Genomic DNA, 16,700 nt, shown 5'->3' on the forward strand with positions numbered 1-16,700 from the left:
CTAAATTTAGTAAATAACATAGCAGTTACAGCTTGTGGTTTTCTCTGTTACAAACTCTACAGAATTTTCAAGAAGTCCTGGAAAAAAAACACAACAAGGATATGAGAGCTGTGGAGACAGCCCCAGCTGCAAAAGAAGCTCTCACAGTCAGCAGGGCCCTGCAGGGATTGATTGCAACCTGGACAGAAAAACCCAGAAACAGCTCAGAAGGTGTTTTTGTTAGAAATCATGCAGCAGTAGAGGGCATCAGACAACAGGAAATGCTGTAGACCTTAGTGTATCCTTGAAGTGCTGAAGGCCCAAAGAGGGGAATGGGCACTAGAGAGGTACAGATTGGGATTCTGTAATGCAGGTGGAGACCAGAAAGCAGACACTGAGAGAAGTCAAAACAGACACATCGCTCCTTCTGGGCATGTTGGCTGTAACCACCCCAGCACCTTAATGCTGTGGTTGGAGGGAAGAGAGAAAGGATCACCTATGGTGCTCTAACTTGCCTCAGAGGTGCTCCACTAGCAATCCAACCTGAGCACTGCCATTTATACCACCAACTCACCACAACATCTTCCTTCTCTATAAGATACAAAAATGCAGGAAACGCTTGGTAAAGCAAGATTGCTCTTGGGTAATGCCTCATGCTGTCCCAAAACACTCAGTACAAGAGGACTCACATAAGAAAAAACCAAGAAAGTAAGCACTAGCCAGCATGCAACCTTAATTTGTCCCTTTGAGCGATGGCTAGGAAACAGGCAGCACTCAGAACAGAAGCTGAATGACTCATTTTCTGAAAAAGAAAATTCAAGCCTCTTACCAGCATTTCCTCCCCACCCTAGAACCATTTGTCCCAGCATGTGCAGAGACAAACACCTCACTGCACCATGCACTCAGGTTGGCCATAAAGTGAAGAAATTATCTCAATTTCTGTTTCTACAACAAAGAAGTGCTGCTCCGTAAGTACAGCGATCTTCTCTTTTCCTTGGCGGAAGTGAGGAAATGTTTATTGGGAACTGTTATTTATAGTACTTTTCATGGGAGTGTCTCAGACTTAAAGGAGATCATTCCCATCCCTTGAGAAACTGGTGGTTAGGCAGAAAGCCTTTTAGCTGCATCTGTGGTGCTCCCCAGCCCGACCCTCAGGTCCTGTGTGAATGTCAGAGCTGTGCAAACAGCAGGGGGAAGTGCAGCTTGGGACTCCATGGGAAGCCAGAGCATGCAGCTGCTTGGAAGCTCTGGCACCACATGCTCTTCCTGTGGTGAGCTGTGGGACGAGCAGCTGGGGCACATTTCGGGACTGCCTTCAGAAACGCTGCGCAGTAGCAGCAGTCCTGAAAAAATTTTTCAGCAGTGCTGAAAAAATTTGGAATCATTTTAAGTCACCAGTCTATCAGCTGCCTGCTTTGAACACAACTTGACCAGGTACTGTATTCCTCCCTTACTGTGTTGGGAAATACACAGCAAAATGTTAATGGCTATTTGGATTATTTTTTTTTTCCTTCTGTAGATAAAGATATCTCAAGGGAGTTTTTTAAATACAAAAACAACATTCTTTAGAACAACATTCTTCTCATACAAGGCTATGTACAAAGTGAGAGCTGCAGGCTATGTGTTTACAAGTCTGGGTTTGCTTTTATCTGTATCAAGTCTACCAAATAGGAATTTTTAAAAGAAATTTTCACAGGCTGAACAGTACTGAATTAAGTGGTATTAACTGTGTGACTTTTCACTGAGTGTTGCCAAACTGATGCCACAAATGTGTACTGTTTTTAAGAAAAGTGCATATGAGTATGTCTAAAACAATGAGTATTTCCTCCTATGAGATTTTAGTATCTTGTAAGCATTTTGTTAGAAAGGTAAAACTGATTATAAACTTTGAATCAATACAGGAAAACAATTGATAAAATATGAAAGATATGCAAGCTATATCCCCCAGGATTATTAAAATAGATGAAGAAAGGGACAAAAAACTAAATTCCTTTGGGGGAGGGATTAACAATGGGAGAGGGAGGAAGAAGTTTTTCTTTAAGCCAAATTCAGTTCAGAGAGCAGTGGGGAATGTTTGCTTGTGATTTCTGTGCCTGGGCTCCCATTACCTTTCACAGAGGAAATGGCCTGACAGGGATAATGCCAGTCAGCACAATAAATCAATAGCTGTTTTCTGTATAGGGCCTGCAGAAGGCAGCTTCTGGGGAGGTTCAGCCTTGAGCTCCAGCTGTGCTTTAAATCTGTGTCTCTCTACTGTGTGGCAACCAACTGCACAATCAAATCTGATTATGTCCAGCTCCCTTTTACTTCAGCTGTTTTGGAGGCTTATAGGATATAAATGTTAGAGATGGCTGAGGTGCTCTCTTGTACTTTTCCTATAACTACTTAGGATGTAGCAAAGGCACAAACTCACATGCAGAGGAGTGAGTATCTCTAGGTAGCAATGCTGCCTCAGCTCTGGTTCTTGCAAGTAAGTGTTTGGATGCCAGTTTTCTAAGCACAGAAATTTAACTTTTCCCACTGAAGCTTGTAGTATTGATGGATAAAATTCAAGAACTATGAATATTAACTAAACTGCTTAATACATCAATTCTGGAAAACAAAAATACATATGAAACTAACAGAATTCATAAAATTGAGGTGCTTGGGACAGTCGAGCTAGGCATGGGATAAATTTCAAAGAAGTCTATTTTAAAGCTTTAGAATGAAGCTCACTCAGCCCCTACTTCAAAGTCTTCAAATAGTTTATCTCACTGTCCTGACAGTGAAAGGAAAACCCCCAAGAGAAACCTCTTCATCCTCAGAGTTAAGTAACAAGAGGCCATGAATTCTTCCAAGAAATTATGATTGTTGGAAAAAGATGACTAGAATTTCTACAACTAAAAATTCCTCTTAGAAGCCTGAAAAGAAATTTAGCACATTATGTGGAAAAGCACAATGCTGCTACTGTCTATGGTTATAGAAATGTAAATGATATTGAGGACTGGATTTTAAAGCACTATTTTTACCTTGCTGAACAGTAAACATTTTTTATATAGATGATTCATGTAAGAAAATATAATTATTTCACTATTTTGAGATAAATGTCTTTAGTCAAAAAGAAAAATCCCTCTAATAAGGGACGGGCTAGCAATAAAAATAATATTAATTCCTTTACTCTTCTTCATTTAGGGTCTGATCTGAGGTGCACTGTAGTAAATAAAACAGAATGTTAACAGGCTTTGAGTAAGCATTTAATCTATTTTTATTGCAGTTACTACTAGGAAGATGTAACTATGACAGAGTACTCTTGGTTTTGCAGGATTTGAACACTCCAAATGCAGAGATGATTTGGCAACTAACATCTCACTGGTAAGAAAAAAAATCATGAGTTACTGTTGTATCATACTTAGATCTAAAGTGAGTGAAGCTTAATAATGACATAATAGTGTGTTATAAAAGAGTAGTATTGTTTATCTCACAATGTGATTTTTTCTTTGTTTTTCTTGTAATTAACTTTTTCACGACCCAAAGATCCCAGTTCATGCAAAAACCATGTCAGAGGAAGTTGATCCCATTCTCAGCTTCCCAGAACAAACCCTTTATAAACATCCAAAGCCATGAAGCAAAATCACTTGTATTCCATCTGCTGCATGAAAATTCCCATGTGAGACTGCTCACAGGAAACTTGGAAACAATCAGGAAAGGAGACTTTTAAACTTATGGTACTGACATTTTCATCTTCATGACAATGGTTTGGGTAAATGATAAACACTCAGCACACCCTCTGTGTCTGGACAGAGTGGTCTGGTCTGCAGCCAAGCTCACGGTGGAGGGCGTCTGGCCACGTGCAGGGAGAGTGATGAATGGCCAGGTCACTGGCTTCTTTTACTCTTCTGTGTTTCAGGTCAGCCCTGGTTGCATCCCTGATTTTTGCTCTGCTTCTGCAAGCACCATTCACACAGCCCTCCACCATCACACAGCCAAACTTTGTCCTGTTGCTGGCTGACGATCTCGGCATAGGGGATGTAGGTTGCTATGGGAATGATACCATCAGGTAAGGAAACTGACCCTAAGGGTGAACAGAGCTGGTGAGATATTTAATGCTAACCTGAAACCCTCTGCCCAGCATTATCTCATAGCCTGGAGGGCATTCCCAGGGCCGGCTCTGCTGTGGGGTGCTGCTTTACTGTGGGAATGTGACAATCATTCTTGTGTATTCCTTAACTGCCTAACACTTAAGAAACAGCTGCACCCAAAGGTAGAAACATTGTCCCCTCTTCCAACACACAGGCCTCATTAACTCATTTTAATTCTGTTACCATTTTTTCCCAGTCTCACCTCAAAATACAGTTCAATGACTGCAATGAGCAATGTTACCAGGAAATATTTCTCTTTTCAGCTTCAAGGACATAGAATTTGCCTCCTCTTTGAAAATTGTGCCACACTATTGCCTGCTGGCTTGTAACATGCATGAACAAAATGAAATTTGCTACAATCCCTCCCCTCATCCAGCAAAGTTCTTGGAATCTCACTCTGAAAGGCTTCAGTCAGCCTGACGGACACCAGGTGATCACAGGTAGCTGATAGGGTTCTGCAAAGCCAGGCCTCCACAGCATCATCCCCAAGGCAGGGAGTTTCTTTTTGCATCCAGGGTGCCCTAGCAGGGTGAGAAGCATCTGGGCTCTCTTAGCAGCTGGTTCTCTGCAGTGCAAAGAAGGGCAGGATTTCGAAACAGCAGTTTGGGACTCCTAGTGCTCCTCTGAGGAGGAATGTTTATCAGCTAACTGAGATGGCAATTGTGCTGAAGGGAACCACACCAACTGCTTTGCCAAGTTACCCTGGACTGCACCTCTGACCAAAGGCTGTAGAGAATAAGAAATGTTGCAGATGTTGTTTCCTGGCAGTGTGTCTTTGAGGGAGGAATCCATAACTGTGCAAGTACAAAGCAAAAAAACATCCAGGATCTTTCAAAATCCTACTGAAGGTTTTGACTTCTTGTGAACACCATTCAACTGTTAATTGCAAAAACAAAATTGTAAAACTGAATCCCAATCTAATCTAAAATAGAAGTAGGCACACCTTGAATTGGAAGAGGGGGATATTGTATTCTGAAATGTAAGATATTGCCTGGTCTGTAACTAGTGTGCTAGGCAAGCTTGTTTTTGTTGGTTGCCAGTCATTTGCAAAACATCCTCTTCTCACCTACTTACTGATGTGTGGCTTAATTCATATTGCCTTGCCACCAGTGTGAAAACATGCAGGATTTCTTTCCCTTTTTCTCCTTCTCCCTTCCCTACAAATGTCACGAGAAGCACCTTGTTAGCTCCCTTATCGGTACAGTAAGTCATGTAGCACCTTGTCTAGTCAAGCACCCTGTGGCAACTGAATTACCATTACACTGATGCACTGGGGCTGATACACAGCTCTGTGGGAAGCTAGGGTAGGAAAGGCAGCTCTGGGGAAATGAAAGCCTTTGCTGCGAGGGTGGTGAGGCACTGGGACATGCTGTCTGGAGAAGCTGGGGATACCCCATCCTTAGAAGTGTTCAAAGCCAGGTTGGATGGGGCTCTGAGCAACATCATGTAGTGGAAAGTGTTCCTGCTCATGGCAGGGGGGGTTGGAATTTTGTGATTTTTAAGGTCCCTTCCAGCCCGAACCATTCTCCAATTCTATGATTTCTGTAAGACTCTTCATAGGGCAAGGGAAAAAAAAAAGGTCTCAAAATTAATCCAGATACTGATTTTTAATGAAGAAAGAAAAAGAGAAATATTTCTCCATCAGTTGAGAAAATTTAAATAAATTACAAAAATATTTCCTGGCCATCTTCAAGTAGAAGAAACTTCTGAAAATAAAGATAAGTATATAATTTCTTATTCCCCTGAAAGACTCTCTGGATGATACATGGTGGCGTTGGTTGCTTTTTTAGGACCCCGAACATTGATGGCCTGGCAAAGGAAGGAGTGAAGCTGACCCAGCACATCGCTGCAGCCCCGCTCTGCACGCCCAGCAGAGCAGCTTTCCTCACTGGCAGATATCCCCTCCGATCAGGTTTGCCTTGCAAAGCCTCACACCCTTGAAACATTGCTCTCTTGCTGGAGAGAACAGTGTCCTACAATGGACACAGAAGAAATGAGGCTGTGCAAACAGGGGGGTCACAGACACTCCATCCTCACTGAGACACATGAGGTGTCAGGCTGTGATGTGGCTTCTCTGTTTATAGAGTGGACTGGGGGGAATCAGAGCAGAGAAGAACCAGCTCCTCAAAGCATCTTGGTCTTCCCCAAAGCACAATTTTGGCTACATTTTGACATTCTGTGGTACAGATTGCAGCCAGAATGGAGTTAGAGCAAGCTGTTACATTCAAAAAGTCATTATGCAAAACAGGAAAAATAGTAACAACACACTTACAAAGCACTAGTTAAATTAATTTCTGTCAGAGGTGACTCATAATCAGAGGTCAGAAGCAGCTCAGCCCTGCAGGGAGCAGAGTAGACCCGTGCAGATATGTGTCCATTCCCTCCAGTCAAGGTGCAGAACGAGTCATTCTTTACGTAATGAAAGCTTCTTTACGTATCTGTCAAAATTAATCTGTCCTAGGAGATAAGAGTTTGACAGCAATATTATTTTTCCCAATTGTGTTTTTGAAGAAAAAGCACTATCCTGTCAAACTGCATCCCTGAGATGAAGAGGTATGAAAAACAAATAGCTCTACATGTTTCTAACAGCAACCCTCAAATGCTTGTTCTATTGCAAATTATCTTCGGAGCTTTCATTCCTGAGGCATTTTGAAGCTGATGTGTCATCCTACTTTTATCATGACAGCTCCCACTGAGACTGGTAGTTTGAAAACACTAGTAGTTTGAAAGGGCTTGTGCAGACCTTTTCCCACTCAAGCAGCAGGGCCAGAGATGTTCAGTGCTACAATGACAGATTGAACTTTACACAGCGCTGTATGATGGGGTTACACCAGGGTAAAATACTAAATGGTAGGGTGTAAACCTGCAGGTGAGGAGAAGATAGCTACCCTGCGGGGCTCAGAGATCAGATACCAGCCATGCCACTGTGCAAGGAAACCCTGAGCTCCCTGGCAGCCCTCAGTGGGCTGGAGTCTGAGACTGACAGGGGGCTGAAGTCTCCTTGCTCTCCTCCCTGCCCTCACACACCCTAAGGAAGGGCATTTCATACAGCCTAGATGCCCCTGTGACATATAAAATCTCCTCTAAAGCCACGTAATTCCAAATGAAATTAAATTAAAGAAAAAAAAAAAGTGTCAATATGAGATACAAAGATGAAAGGGTAGGCACTATGGGTGGGTCTTAACTCTTTCTTAATCTTGTCCAGGGTATTGGATTCATTTTCCCAAACAAACAGCATTACGACAAATGTTTAACACTACCATTTCAATGAAGTCAGGAAACAAAAAAGTATGTTGGATTAAAGTACTCAGCCTTTCATACTGACTCAGGTTGTATTTTATTTGTAGGGATGGATGCTATAAACGATTACCGTGTTATATTTTGGAATGCTGGCTCAGGAGGGCTTCCTCCAAACGAAACCACTTTTGCCAAAATACTACAGCACCAAGGCTACAGCACAGGACTGATAGGTATGGGAACACCCCTCTTCTAAAGATGTTCTTGCATGTGTTTCACCAGCATATCTCACTCAAACCATTTGTTTTAGTTAATAACTGCTCATACTTCAGTTGTAATATTTTAATTTGCTGAATAAGAATAATATGTAAATAGAAACTCTGACCAAAAAACACCTCTCTTGAAAGAACAAGCATATGATAAAGAGGGCAATTTTACATTGACCCACTTTCAAGCACAGCTGTGGTTGTTAAAATACATAGCAGAAAATTTTATTCATTCATGAATATTATTATGTCAGGTATAAAATACTTATTCCAATACTATTTCATTTTAACAAAGTAAAAATATGAGTGTCATATAAATATGCATGATGATCTTTTATACAGTTCAGAGCAGATTCACACAAAAGGGAACAGCTGCTACTTAAAACATCAGAGATAGTTAACAGTGTCACAAAATTGGGCCTTTCAGAAAGAGAAACAAAGCAATTATTTCCTTCTTCAGTCACAGCATGTCACTGTAGCGCACCACGATTTCAGTACAACCCAAAAACACTGCCTCCTTCAGCATCAATGTGGATTTCATTTGACTTTCTATTTTATAGTGCTTTTTTTTAGTACAGTTGTAACTTTTGGTCATGATCTTGTTCCAAATAATTATTTATCTTAGATGTGTCACATAGTTCCACAGACTGATAAAGCACAAACATTCTTGGCTGAGTTTTCAGCTATTTGCCCTACCTCAACGGAGCATGCAAAATGTCAAAATCCAAAATCTATATCTGGGACATAAAAATATTAGCTGCACAAACCAACTGAATTTATTAATAAAACTTCCTGCAGAAATAGATTTGTATTCATTCAACAGAATAAATCTAAACCACCCCAGAAAAAACTAAAAGAAGCCTTCCGAGCAATTTAAACTCTGCATTACTGAAGTTCCATCTCCTGTTAGTTTTGTAGTGATATTATTTTAGTTGTTTAAATCAGCTCATAAAACAGATTGTGCATGCATCATCTTGGTTTCAGCATGTTATCACCAGCAAAACAATCAGATTTGTCTCCACTCTCCCCAGGGAATTGCCCTGCAGCAGAGTCATGCTGCTTGCCTCCCAGAAGAAAAACAGGGAGGCATTTTCCCTGTGGGCATCTCAGCTGAAATCACACCACAGGTGCCAAAAGCATCACTTAGATTAACCAGATTGACAGATCCTGATTAATTGCACCATGGGGGATGATGGAAAGCACCAGTGATGGGTGACACGCAGAATACCACAAGAATTTTACATTCAAGTCATGAAGCAAAAAATCTTAACACAACATCTACTCATGTCACCACAGCTGAATGAGCACTAAGTAGTCTCACCTGAATTGTTTGTGATTGTTTTGCCCTGAGCACAATCAGTTTAATTGCAAAGGTAAATCCTATTAATAACCTGCCGCCTGAGGTGATAATGAGATTTTTTGTTGGGAAATGCTTTGAAGGTTCTTTGCAGTCAGAAAACCAATGCTGTATAAGTAATGCCCTCAGAGATTAATTTATCTTAATTATACACGTAGTTTAGCTTCTGGAGATTTGATTCTTTTCTAGCATGTCAGAAACCTTTATCGACCTCAGCTGGAGATTTAGGTTTTGGAGTGCATCTGAATTCCAAGAATACTTTAACTGCACCTGTATTTATGACCAATGCATTTATGTATTGATTACAAACCTGTTTCATTTCAACAGCTGGCTCTAAATATGTCAGGAGTAGAGATTTTAGCTGAAAGCAATTCATCCACCTACTCTGGAACTTCCATTCTTCCTTTATATTTACAGCTGAGAAACAGCAATTTTTTCTCCTCTGGGGAAGATTTTCTGCTCCTATTGCAATGCACTGCAATTCTATTGAAACCCACTCAGGGTTGGCTGCTATTACACATACTGATAACATACTGAACAATTTCTTGAAGATAAGATCATCCTGGAAGTGCACAGTTCCTCTCCCTACAATAAGAATTAGTTTCAAATTAGTTTTCGAGTAAAGTTCTTAAATACCTGGATGCTCTGGCATCCAAGATCTGCAAAAAAATGCATTAAGCCTCTGCTGAGTGGTAGATTTTATTCACTCAATTCAGACATTCTCAAACCACAGTGTTTGAATCAAACAAGCCAACTTATTATGTCACCACATAAGTGCCTAACCAGGCTGTTTGAAGAAGCTGGAGGGGAAGCAAAAGCAAGGTTTTGATGCGCCATTCATGAAAGTAGTTGGTATGCTCATAATGAAGAACAAATTGTGTTCTAAAAGGTCAAGAGATGTTCCTTCTGATAAATGAAGACTTCGGTATTTAAAAGAAGTAGGCTTTCACTTTTTAAAATTTGATTAAATCCAAATAAATGGCAAAAATATTTATTTAAAAAAGTCTTTTATTCTCCATCAGTATGTGGAGATATACTGATCATCAAAGTTACTTACAGATGTACAGTTTCATGAGAAATCCTGAGCTCAAGTTTTCTGGATCCAGTGGTTTGTCTGGAAAACAGTTAGATGAGCTGCTAGTTTAACTACTCTATCCATATCTCCCCTTATCAATCTGGCACTGACACAGTCTTGCCATAGTCCTGACACCAAGCACTTCAAAACCTCCCAGGAACAAGTCTGCATAGCACTTTGAAGGTAAAGGGACAACAAAAGAAGGTTATTTCCTCCTATGATTAACAAAGGAAAGCTTCCTTCTATTATCCCTTTATATTTTAATAACCTCTATTTTCAGGGAAGTGGCATCAAGGTGTTAACTGTGAATCCCGTAATGACCACTGCCATCACCCTTTAAAGCATGGATTTGACTACTTCTATGGGATGCCTTTTACACTGATAAGTGACTGTCAGCCAACAGAAACACCAGAGATGGACAGAGCCTTCAGAAGGAAGCTCTGGCTTTCCACTCAGATGATTGGCCTCATTACACTCACTGCTGTCCTTGGGAGACTGACCGGCCTGATTTCAGTCCGCCGGAGAACACTGACCTGCCTTGCTGGGTTCAGCCTCCTGTTCTTCATATCCTGGTTCTCAAGTTATGGATTTGTACGGTACTGGAACTGCATTATGATGAGAAACCATGGAATCACTGAACAGCCAATGGTGACAGACAGAACTACGTCCCTTATCTTGAGAGAGTCCATTTCATTTATTGAAAGGTGAGGTGAACTTGCTCTGATCAAAAATTTTCTGGTTCTTGCACATTTTGCAACTTGTAAACAGCACTTTCCTCTTTCGTGTCTTTATAAGTTTTTATAATTTTTACAGTATTATGTAGGATTATAAGTACTGTTATTTTTATTATTTTTAAATAATATCAATAGGTATATCATGTATTTAAAAAGGGAAAAAAGCTTAAGCTGCTGCTTAAAGGTGCCCCTTATTCCTAGTTTCACTAAGGCTGATAATACTTCCCGATTTTCATGGGTTGTGTTGAATATTTCTAGGCTATATTTAAGAAATATGTATACCTATCAATGAGAGCAGCATTGCAGCTTTAAGGAAAGCAGGTGATGTCAGAAATGTGTGTGTGGGCCAGGGAAGGAGAAGCAGAGCTGTGATGTAGCCTTATCATATGGACTGATAAGTGGGCAACAGCTGGCAGGGGATGAGCCTGCTGACTTCACTTTGGTAGCACAGTGGTGCTTCACAACAGCAGAAAGTGGATCTTCAGTCTGGAAGTTTTCTATGATTCAGAGTAGAAAAATAATAATTTTATATAGACCCAAAATTATTCAATGGGATCCTTACCACTGGGTTAAAGTATCTTACAAAGTAAGGTTTTTCTGAAGGGACTGTTGAAATATCTATACAAAAATAACACCATTTTTCACTGCAACTGATCTGCATTGAAAGCCTTCCTCCCTTATAACACAGTGTTGATTTCTGTTTTGTAGAAATAAGCACAAGCCATTCCTCCTCTTTCTTTCCTTTTTGCATTCCCATACCCCTCTCCTCACCACAGAGAAGTTTCTTGGGAAGAGCAGACATGGTTTATATGGAGACAATGTAGAGGAGATGGACTGGATGGTGGGTAAGTCAACAAGGTATCTAAAAATGTCTCCAGCTATCAAATACCTAGGTCTAAATAAACAGATTTTTATTAAAATAACAAGGAAGATGATTAAAAGCATGTACCAAAAAATCATAAGCATTTAATGAACATCTGTCAGTCTTGTGTGAGCACTGATGATTTATAGTGTTGTTTTTTTACTTCTCCAGTCTTGGGCCAAATGTTCACTCTTTTTTTTTTTTTTTTTTTTTTTTTTTTTTTTTTTTTTTTTTTTTTTGATCAAGTGTTTACCACTTTTAACCATGTTCCCTTAGCTCCTGTCAAGGAGCTCTCCTGTTCTTCTTACAAAAATATGTGACAATTATTTCATTTTCTATGATTAGTAAGGACCAGGTCATTTCAGCCTCTTATGGCCATTTCTAAGCAGAACATGTCAGAAGGTGATAAAATCGATCAGAAAATTAATTTAAGATGAAAAACAGTGGGTTATTTATTTGTGACTGCTGCACTAAGCAGAATACTGGATATTTTTCAGCCATGATCATAAAACCAGAAATGTTCATCAGTGTCCTCCAGTATGCCCCCCACAATAAGATTCATGCTATTTTTCAGGCTGTTTTCTGTAGGGGAAGGAGAATTATTTATCATTCAGTCATGATGGACAAAAAGTACCCACATTTGCAAAAGAGTGAAAAGTCAGGTACACATACAAGAAGAATTTGGTTTCAAATCTGTCAAACATTTACATACTGCAAATATAATTAGGGATGTCAAAAACAGCTCAAAACTTACTTTTAAATTTAAAGGCACTTTGTTATTAATGCATATTATATCCATGTTGTAATGTAATGCAAATCCTAACTGTGGTCTAGACAATATAAAATAAGGGTAGCTATGTTTTTCCATATTTTTCATGATGGCCACCACTGATGCAGACACTAACTTTCAGATCATAATTTCTTTCCATGTTTTTACAGTAAATGGTATTTTTTTTTGCCCTTGACAATATAGGCTCTTTGTCTGTGACTGTGGTTCTTGCACTCCCTGTTAAAACGCCAATAGTAAAGTGGTTACAACACATCACAAATTTTCTGTGCTTTTAGAGACAATGAAATCATAACAACAAATATCAATCTTAAAAATATTAAACAATGAGCAACCTTACATAGGTAAGAAATTACACTGGTAAATGTTCACGAGTCAGAGGTTAAAATTTATGTAGTACGAGGTATATTTTTCCTTTTTAATACACACATCTTCTTGCATTTACAGGCCAGGTTCTAGATGCCATTGACAAGGAAGGCTTGAAAGAAACTACACTAGTTTACTTTGCCTCTGACCATGGTGGATGGCTGGAAAGACAAGAAGGTGAAAGGCAGTTGGGTGGCTGGAATGGAATATACAAAGGTAAGAGCTGTTAGGGACAGTGACAACCCAGTGTCTTGGTTTGGAAAGACAAGTGTCTGCTATGGAAAGCAGGAGCCTCCCCTGAAATGGAAAATGTAAACCCCATCCCTCCAAATTGCTATAAATTTTAAATTAAAGGGCTCTCAGGTAAAAATATGGGAGCAGGAATAACAGTTCTTTACTAGGGAAGAAAATAAAAAGATAAAATAAACAATGCAGTAAACCAAAGCAACACTGACAGAGTCAGAATACAACCTGCCACCCTGTTGGTCAGGGTGTTGGTAGCAGTCCAGTCGGAATTGGGGCTGCAGTCCTCCTGGAGTGTCAGGTGTGGTTCTGTTGGAGCAGGGATCCTGTAGAAAAGGGTGTAGTCTTCCTCTGCAGATCCAGTGGAAGAGGCAGCTGTTCCTCTGGGAAAACGCAGTGGAGAAAAGCTGTGCTGGTGTTCCAGAATCTCGAGATTATGTCTGGGTAGGAAATGCTTGGCTCTTCCCTCTGGGCAGAGCATCCCAGGATGGAATGCTGTAGTTCTTCTCAGTCATGCAGTCACATTCAACAGCCTGTTATCAGCAGATGTCTCCCCAGAGGGAGGGGTGGCTGTGGAAGAGATAAGGAAAACTGCCCACTTAACAGAAAACAATTGCCATACAGATGGCAAATAGAATACAATTTACTTGGCAATCCAGGACACCCAGCAACTACTAGTAAAGAATTTAGGACACCCCTAAGGCTTAAGTAAGATTACACTCTCAGGGAGTAACACTGGTTTATTAGCAAGTAAATATGTCTCATTCTAATTAGGTATGTAACAATGTAGTAAATTCTAACCTGGGCAGGTGTCCTTTGTAAGCATGAGTTCTCAGATTGTCAGGGTCTGGTATACTGAACACACTTTCACTACTGCTCAGTAGTAGCTTAGCAGAAAAAAAAAAAAAAGAGTAAAAAAAGCCTCATCAAGGTAACATGATAATACAATAAAGTTTGTGCAAAAATTATCTTCATTTCAAATCAAACTTATTTTTTGATTTTTCTTTTTATTTAACAAAAGGTGGAAAAGCTATGGGAGGCTGGGAAGGAGGAATTCGTGTCCCAGGGATATTTAGATGGCCAGGAGTGTTACCTGCGGGCACAGTTATTGATGAACCTACAAGCCTTATGGATATTTATCCTACAGTAGTTCATTTGGCTGGAGGGGAAGTGCCTCAGGACAGGTACAAACAAAAGCATCCTTATTCCTCCTTCTTTCCCAAAACAATGGAAAATCTAGCTTGGAAACACATTCTAAGAGTTTGATGTTTTCTTTTTCAGTCATGTTGCTTTTTTAGACACATCAATGTCTACGAGTTCAGTCACCTCTTCTCTACCTTTGAGATTCAGCCCCTACCTGCCATCTTCTGCAATCCCCTTTCCTGTCCATAGCTGCCAGTTCCAGCGAGAGGTGTGCAGAGGAAGCACAGTGCTGTGCAGCCCACCTCAGCCCTGTGGTGTGTTTCTCGTGCCAGGGTGATGGACGGCCGGGACCTGCTGCCTTTACTGCGAGGAGCGGTGGCACACTCGGAGCATGAGTTCCTGTTCCATTACTGCGGCGCGCACTTACACGCCGTGCGCTGGCACCAGAAGGACAGTGAGTACACAGCTTTGTCACAGACATTTTTTATGAAAAATCCTTTTGCTAGGATCTTTTTCTCCTAAGAAATTGAGAGGCTTCAGAAAAGAAATGTAAACAATAACTATCTGCTGCTGTGGAATGCAACAGGTGCATCTTTGATTGATCTCATGTCGTTGTTTTTAATTAATGGCCAATCATGGTCCAGCTGTCTCGGACTCTTTGGTCAGTCACAAGATTCTATAATCATTCCATTCCTTCCCTTGTTAGCCTTCTGATGAAATCTTTTCTTCTATTCTTTTAGTATAGTTTTAATATATAATTTTCTTTTAATATAATATATACCATTAAATAATAAATCAGCCTTCTGAAACATGGAGTCAAGATTCTCATCTCTTCCCTCGTCCTGGGACCCCTGCAAACACCACCACACAGCTTCTCCCAAAGAATTATGTTCACTCTACAGGAGGGCACATTGTTCTAACACATCATTGTTCTGGGATTCTGTCTTCCCAAGAACATTGGGTGTAACATGGCAAAGAACTTACTGGCATTGCCTGTGTTGTACAGCACCAGGAGAAATTACTGCATTAGCTAATAAGTGTAGAGCTGAAGTGCCTCCAAGAATGAACTCTAGAAAAACATTAGCTGTTCCTTGGGATAACTGGCATTGTTATAACCAGCCTTCTGTGATTCTTTCCTTCCAGCTGGAGCTGTTTGGAAGGCTCATTACATGACTCCCATTTTCAGTCCTCCTGGAGCAGGGGCTTGTTATGACAGAGGATTTTGCCAATGCTTTGGGGAAGGAGTGACCCATCATGAGCCTCCATTGCTGTTTGAGCTCTCGCAAGACCCTTCTGAAGCCAAACCTCTCTCGGCTGACACAGAGCCCCTCTTTGACACTGTCATAAGGAAGATTGGCAGAGCCATAGAGGAGCATCGCAGGACCCTGACTCCAGTGCCAGAGCAGCTCTCTGTGTCCAACGTGGTGTGGAAGCCGTGGCTGCAGCCGTGCTGTGGGACGTTCCCGTTCTGTTGGTGTGATAAGGAAGGTGATAATAAACTTGCTGACATATAAAGGACAGAGCCTGATACTTTCTCAAAAATGTATTTAGATTTAAGAGTGTTTCCTTTGGGAGTGTTGAACCATGGGTCATTTGTTTTATAAAGGCTAAATTAAGCCTTTATAAAATAATTGTTCCAGTGAATGGCATAGTATTTAGCAGAGGTAGCTTTAAGCTGGACACTCTCAGAGAGGGATCAAGACAGATGATCTGAAGACCATGTTTGAACTAGCATCTGCTGACAAGTGAAGGAATAGTTCAAATGCACTGAAGCAGGCCAAGATTAGAGCTGTACAAGTAATGATTCTGAATGTATATTCAGAAGCTTTCCTTTGGGTTTTTGCACTGAATTTCTAAGTGATTCCTGGACTGAGGTCTCCCTTAATTTTGTTATCCTTATCTCCCTTTTGTTATCCTGGCAATGCATTTTGTTATCCGTATCTCTCCTTTTGTTATCCTGGCAATGCAGAAGGCGACCCTATAATAAATTTTTGCAGACTAATGTTTCCAAAATCATTAGAAAATAGTCTTGCCTGCAGTTCCTCAAAAAATCTTTCTTAGGAGAGGCTTTCTTCTTCCCTTGTAGTTAGTGACACCAGCAGCAGTGATGATGACAGCCAATTGTCCTGGACAAGGTACAGAGCTTGGAAACATGACAACCTGGGCAGTGGCTGTCTGAGCTCTCTGAGAAGGGTGGGACTCCTCTGGTTGGAGTCAGCCTCTTTTCATGGAGTGGAAATAAAGGAAAGGATTGTCCTTTTCCAAAGGTCCCTTTGCTTTCAGCTCCCTAAACAGCACTGGCAAGGGCCTTTTGACACTGATGACCACAGCAGTGCCACACTGATAACCACCAGTTCAGTGATTTGGGCACAGGACTGCACAAGATACCCTGCTGCCCAGATCTCAGTCATAAGTGTTTCCTGCTGACAAGTAGTATATTCAGAAAGATGGCAAACAGTAATTATGAAAACAAGAAATAATTTGCTATGAAAAAAAGAAATGGAGAATTAAGGTATTTTTTTGCTTCACATGT

At 40.6% G+C, this 16,700-nt stretch overlaps 1 protein-coding gene across 4 annotated transcripts; it reads left to right on the forward strand.

Annotated features, from left to right (window-relative positions):
- Nucleotides 1-823: 823 nt before the first annotated feature.
- On the forward strand, nt 824-16,180 carry LOC132323752 (arylsulfatase D-like). Of its 4 annotated transcripts, none has more exons than XM_059839336.1 (11): nt 824-947; nt 3,281-3,330; nt 3,866-4,015; nt 5,888-6,009; nt 7,445-7,567; nt 10,313-10,736; nt 11,475-11,611; nt 12,863-12,997; nt 14,046-14,208; nt 14,500-14,621; nt 15,311-16,180. In XM_059839336.1, exons 2-11 carry the CDS (start codon nt 3,305-3,307, stop codon nt 15,679-15,681), a joined length of 1,773 nt encoding a protein of 590 aa, XP_059695319.1. In that variant the 5' UTR covers nt 824-947; nt 3,281-3,304; the 3' UTR covers nt 15,682-16,180. The 4 variants fall into 4 exon arrangements, with proteins under 4 accessions (XP_059695319.1, XP_059695320.1, XP_059695318.1 ...); XM_059839337.1 differs by lacking the exon at nt 824-947 and adding an exon at nt 1,137-1,413 and having other exon boundaries at nt 3,233-3,330; XM_059839335.1 differs by lacking the exon at nt 824-947 and adding an exon at nt 1,137-1,413.
- The last annotated feature ends 520 nt before the right edge of the window (nt 16,181-16,700 follow it).

The sequence above is a fragment of the Haemorhous mexicanus genome, chromosome 2 (assembly GCF_027477595.1).
Source record: "Haemorhous mexicanus isolate bHaeMex1 chromosome 2, bHaeMex1.pri, whole genome shotgun sequence".
Classification (NCBI taxonomy): Eukaryota; Metazoa; Chordata; class Aves; order Passeriformes; family Fringillidae; genus Haemorhous; species Haemorhous mexicanus.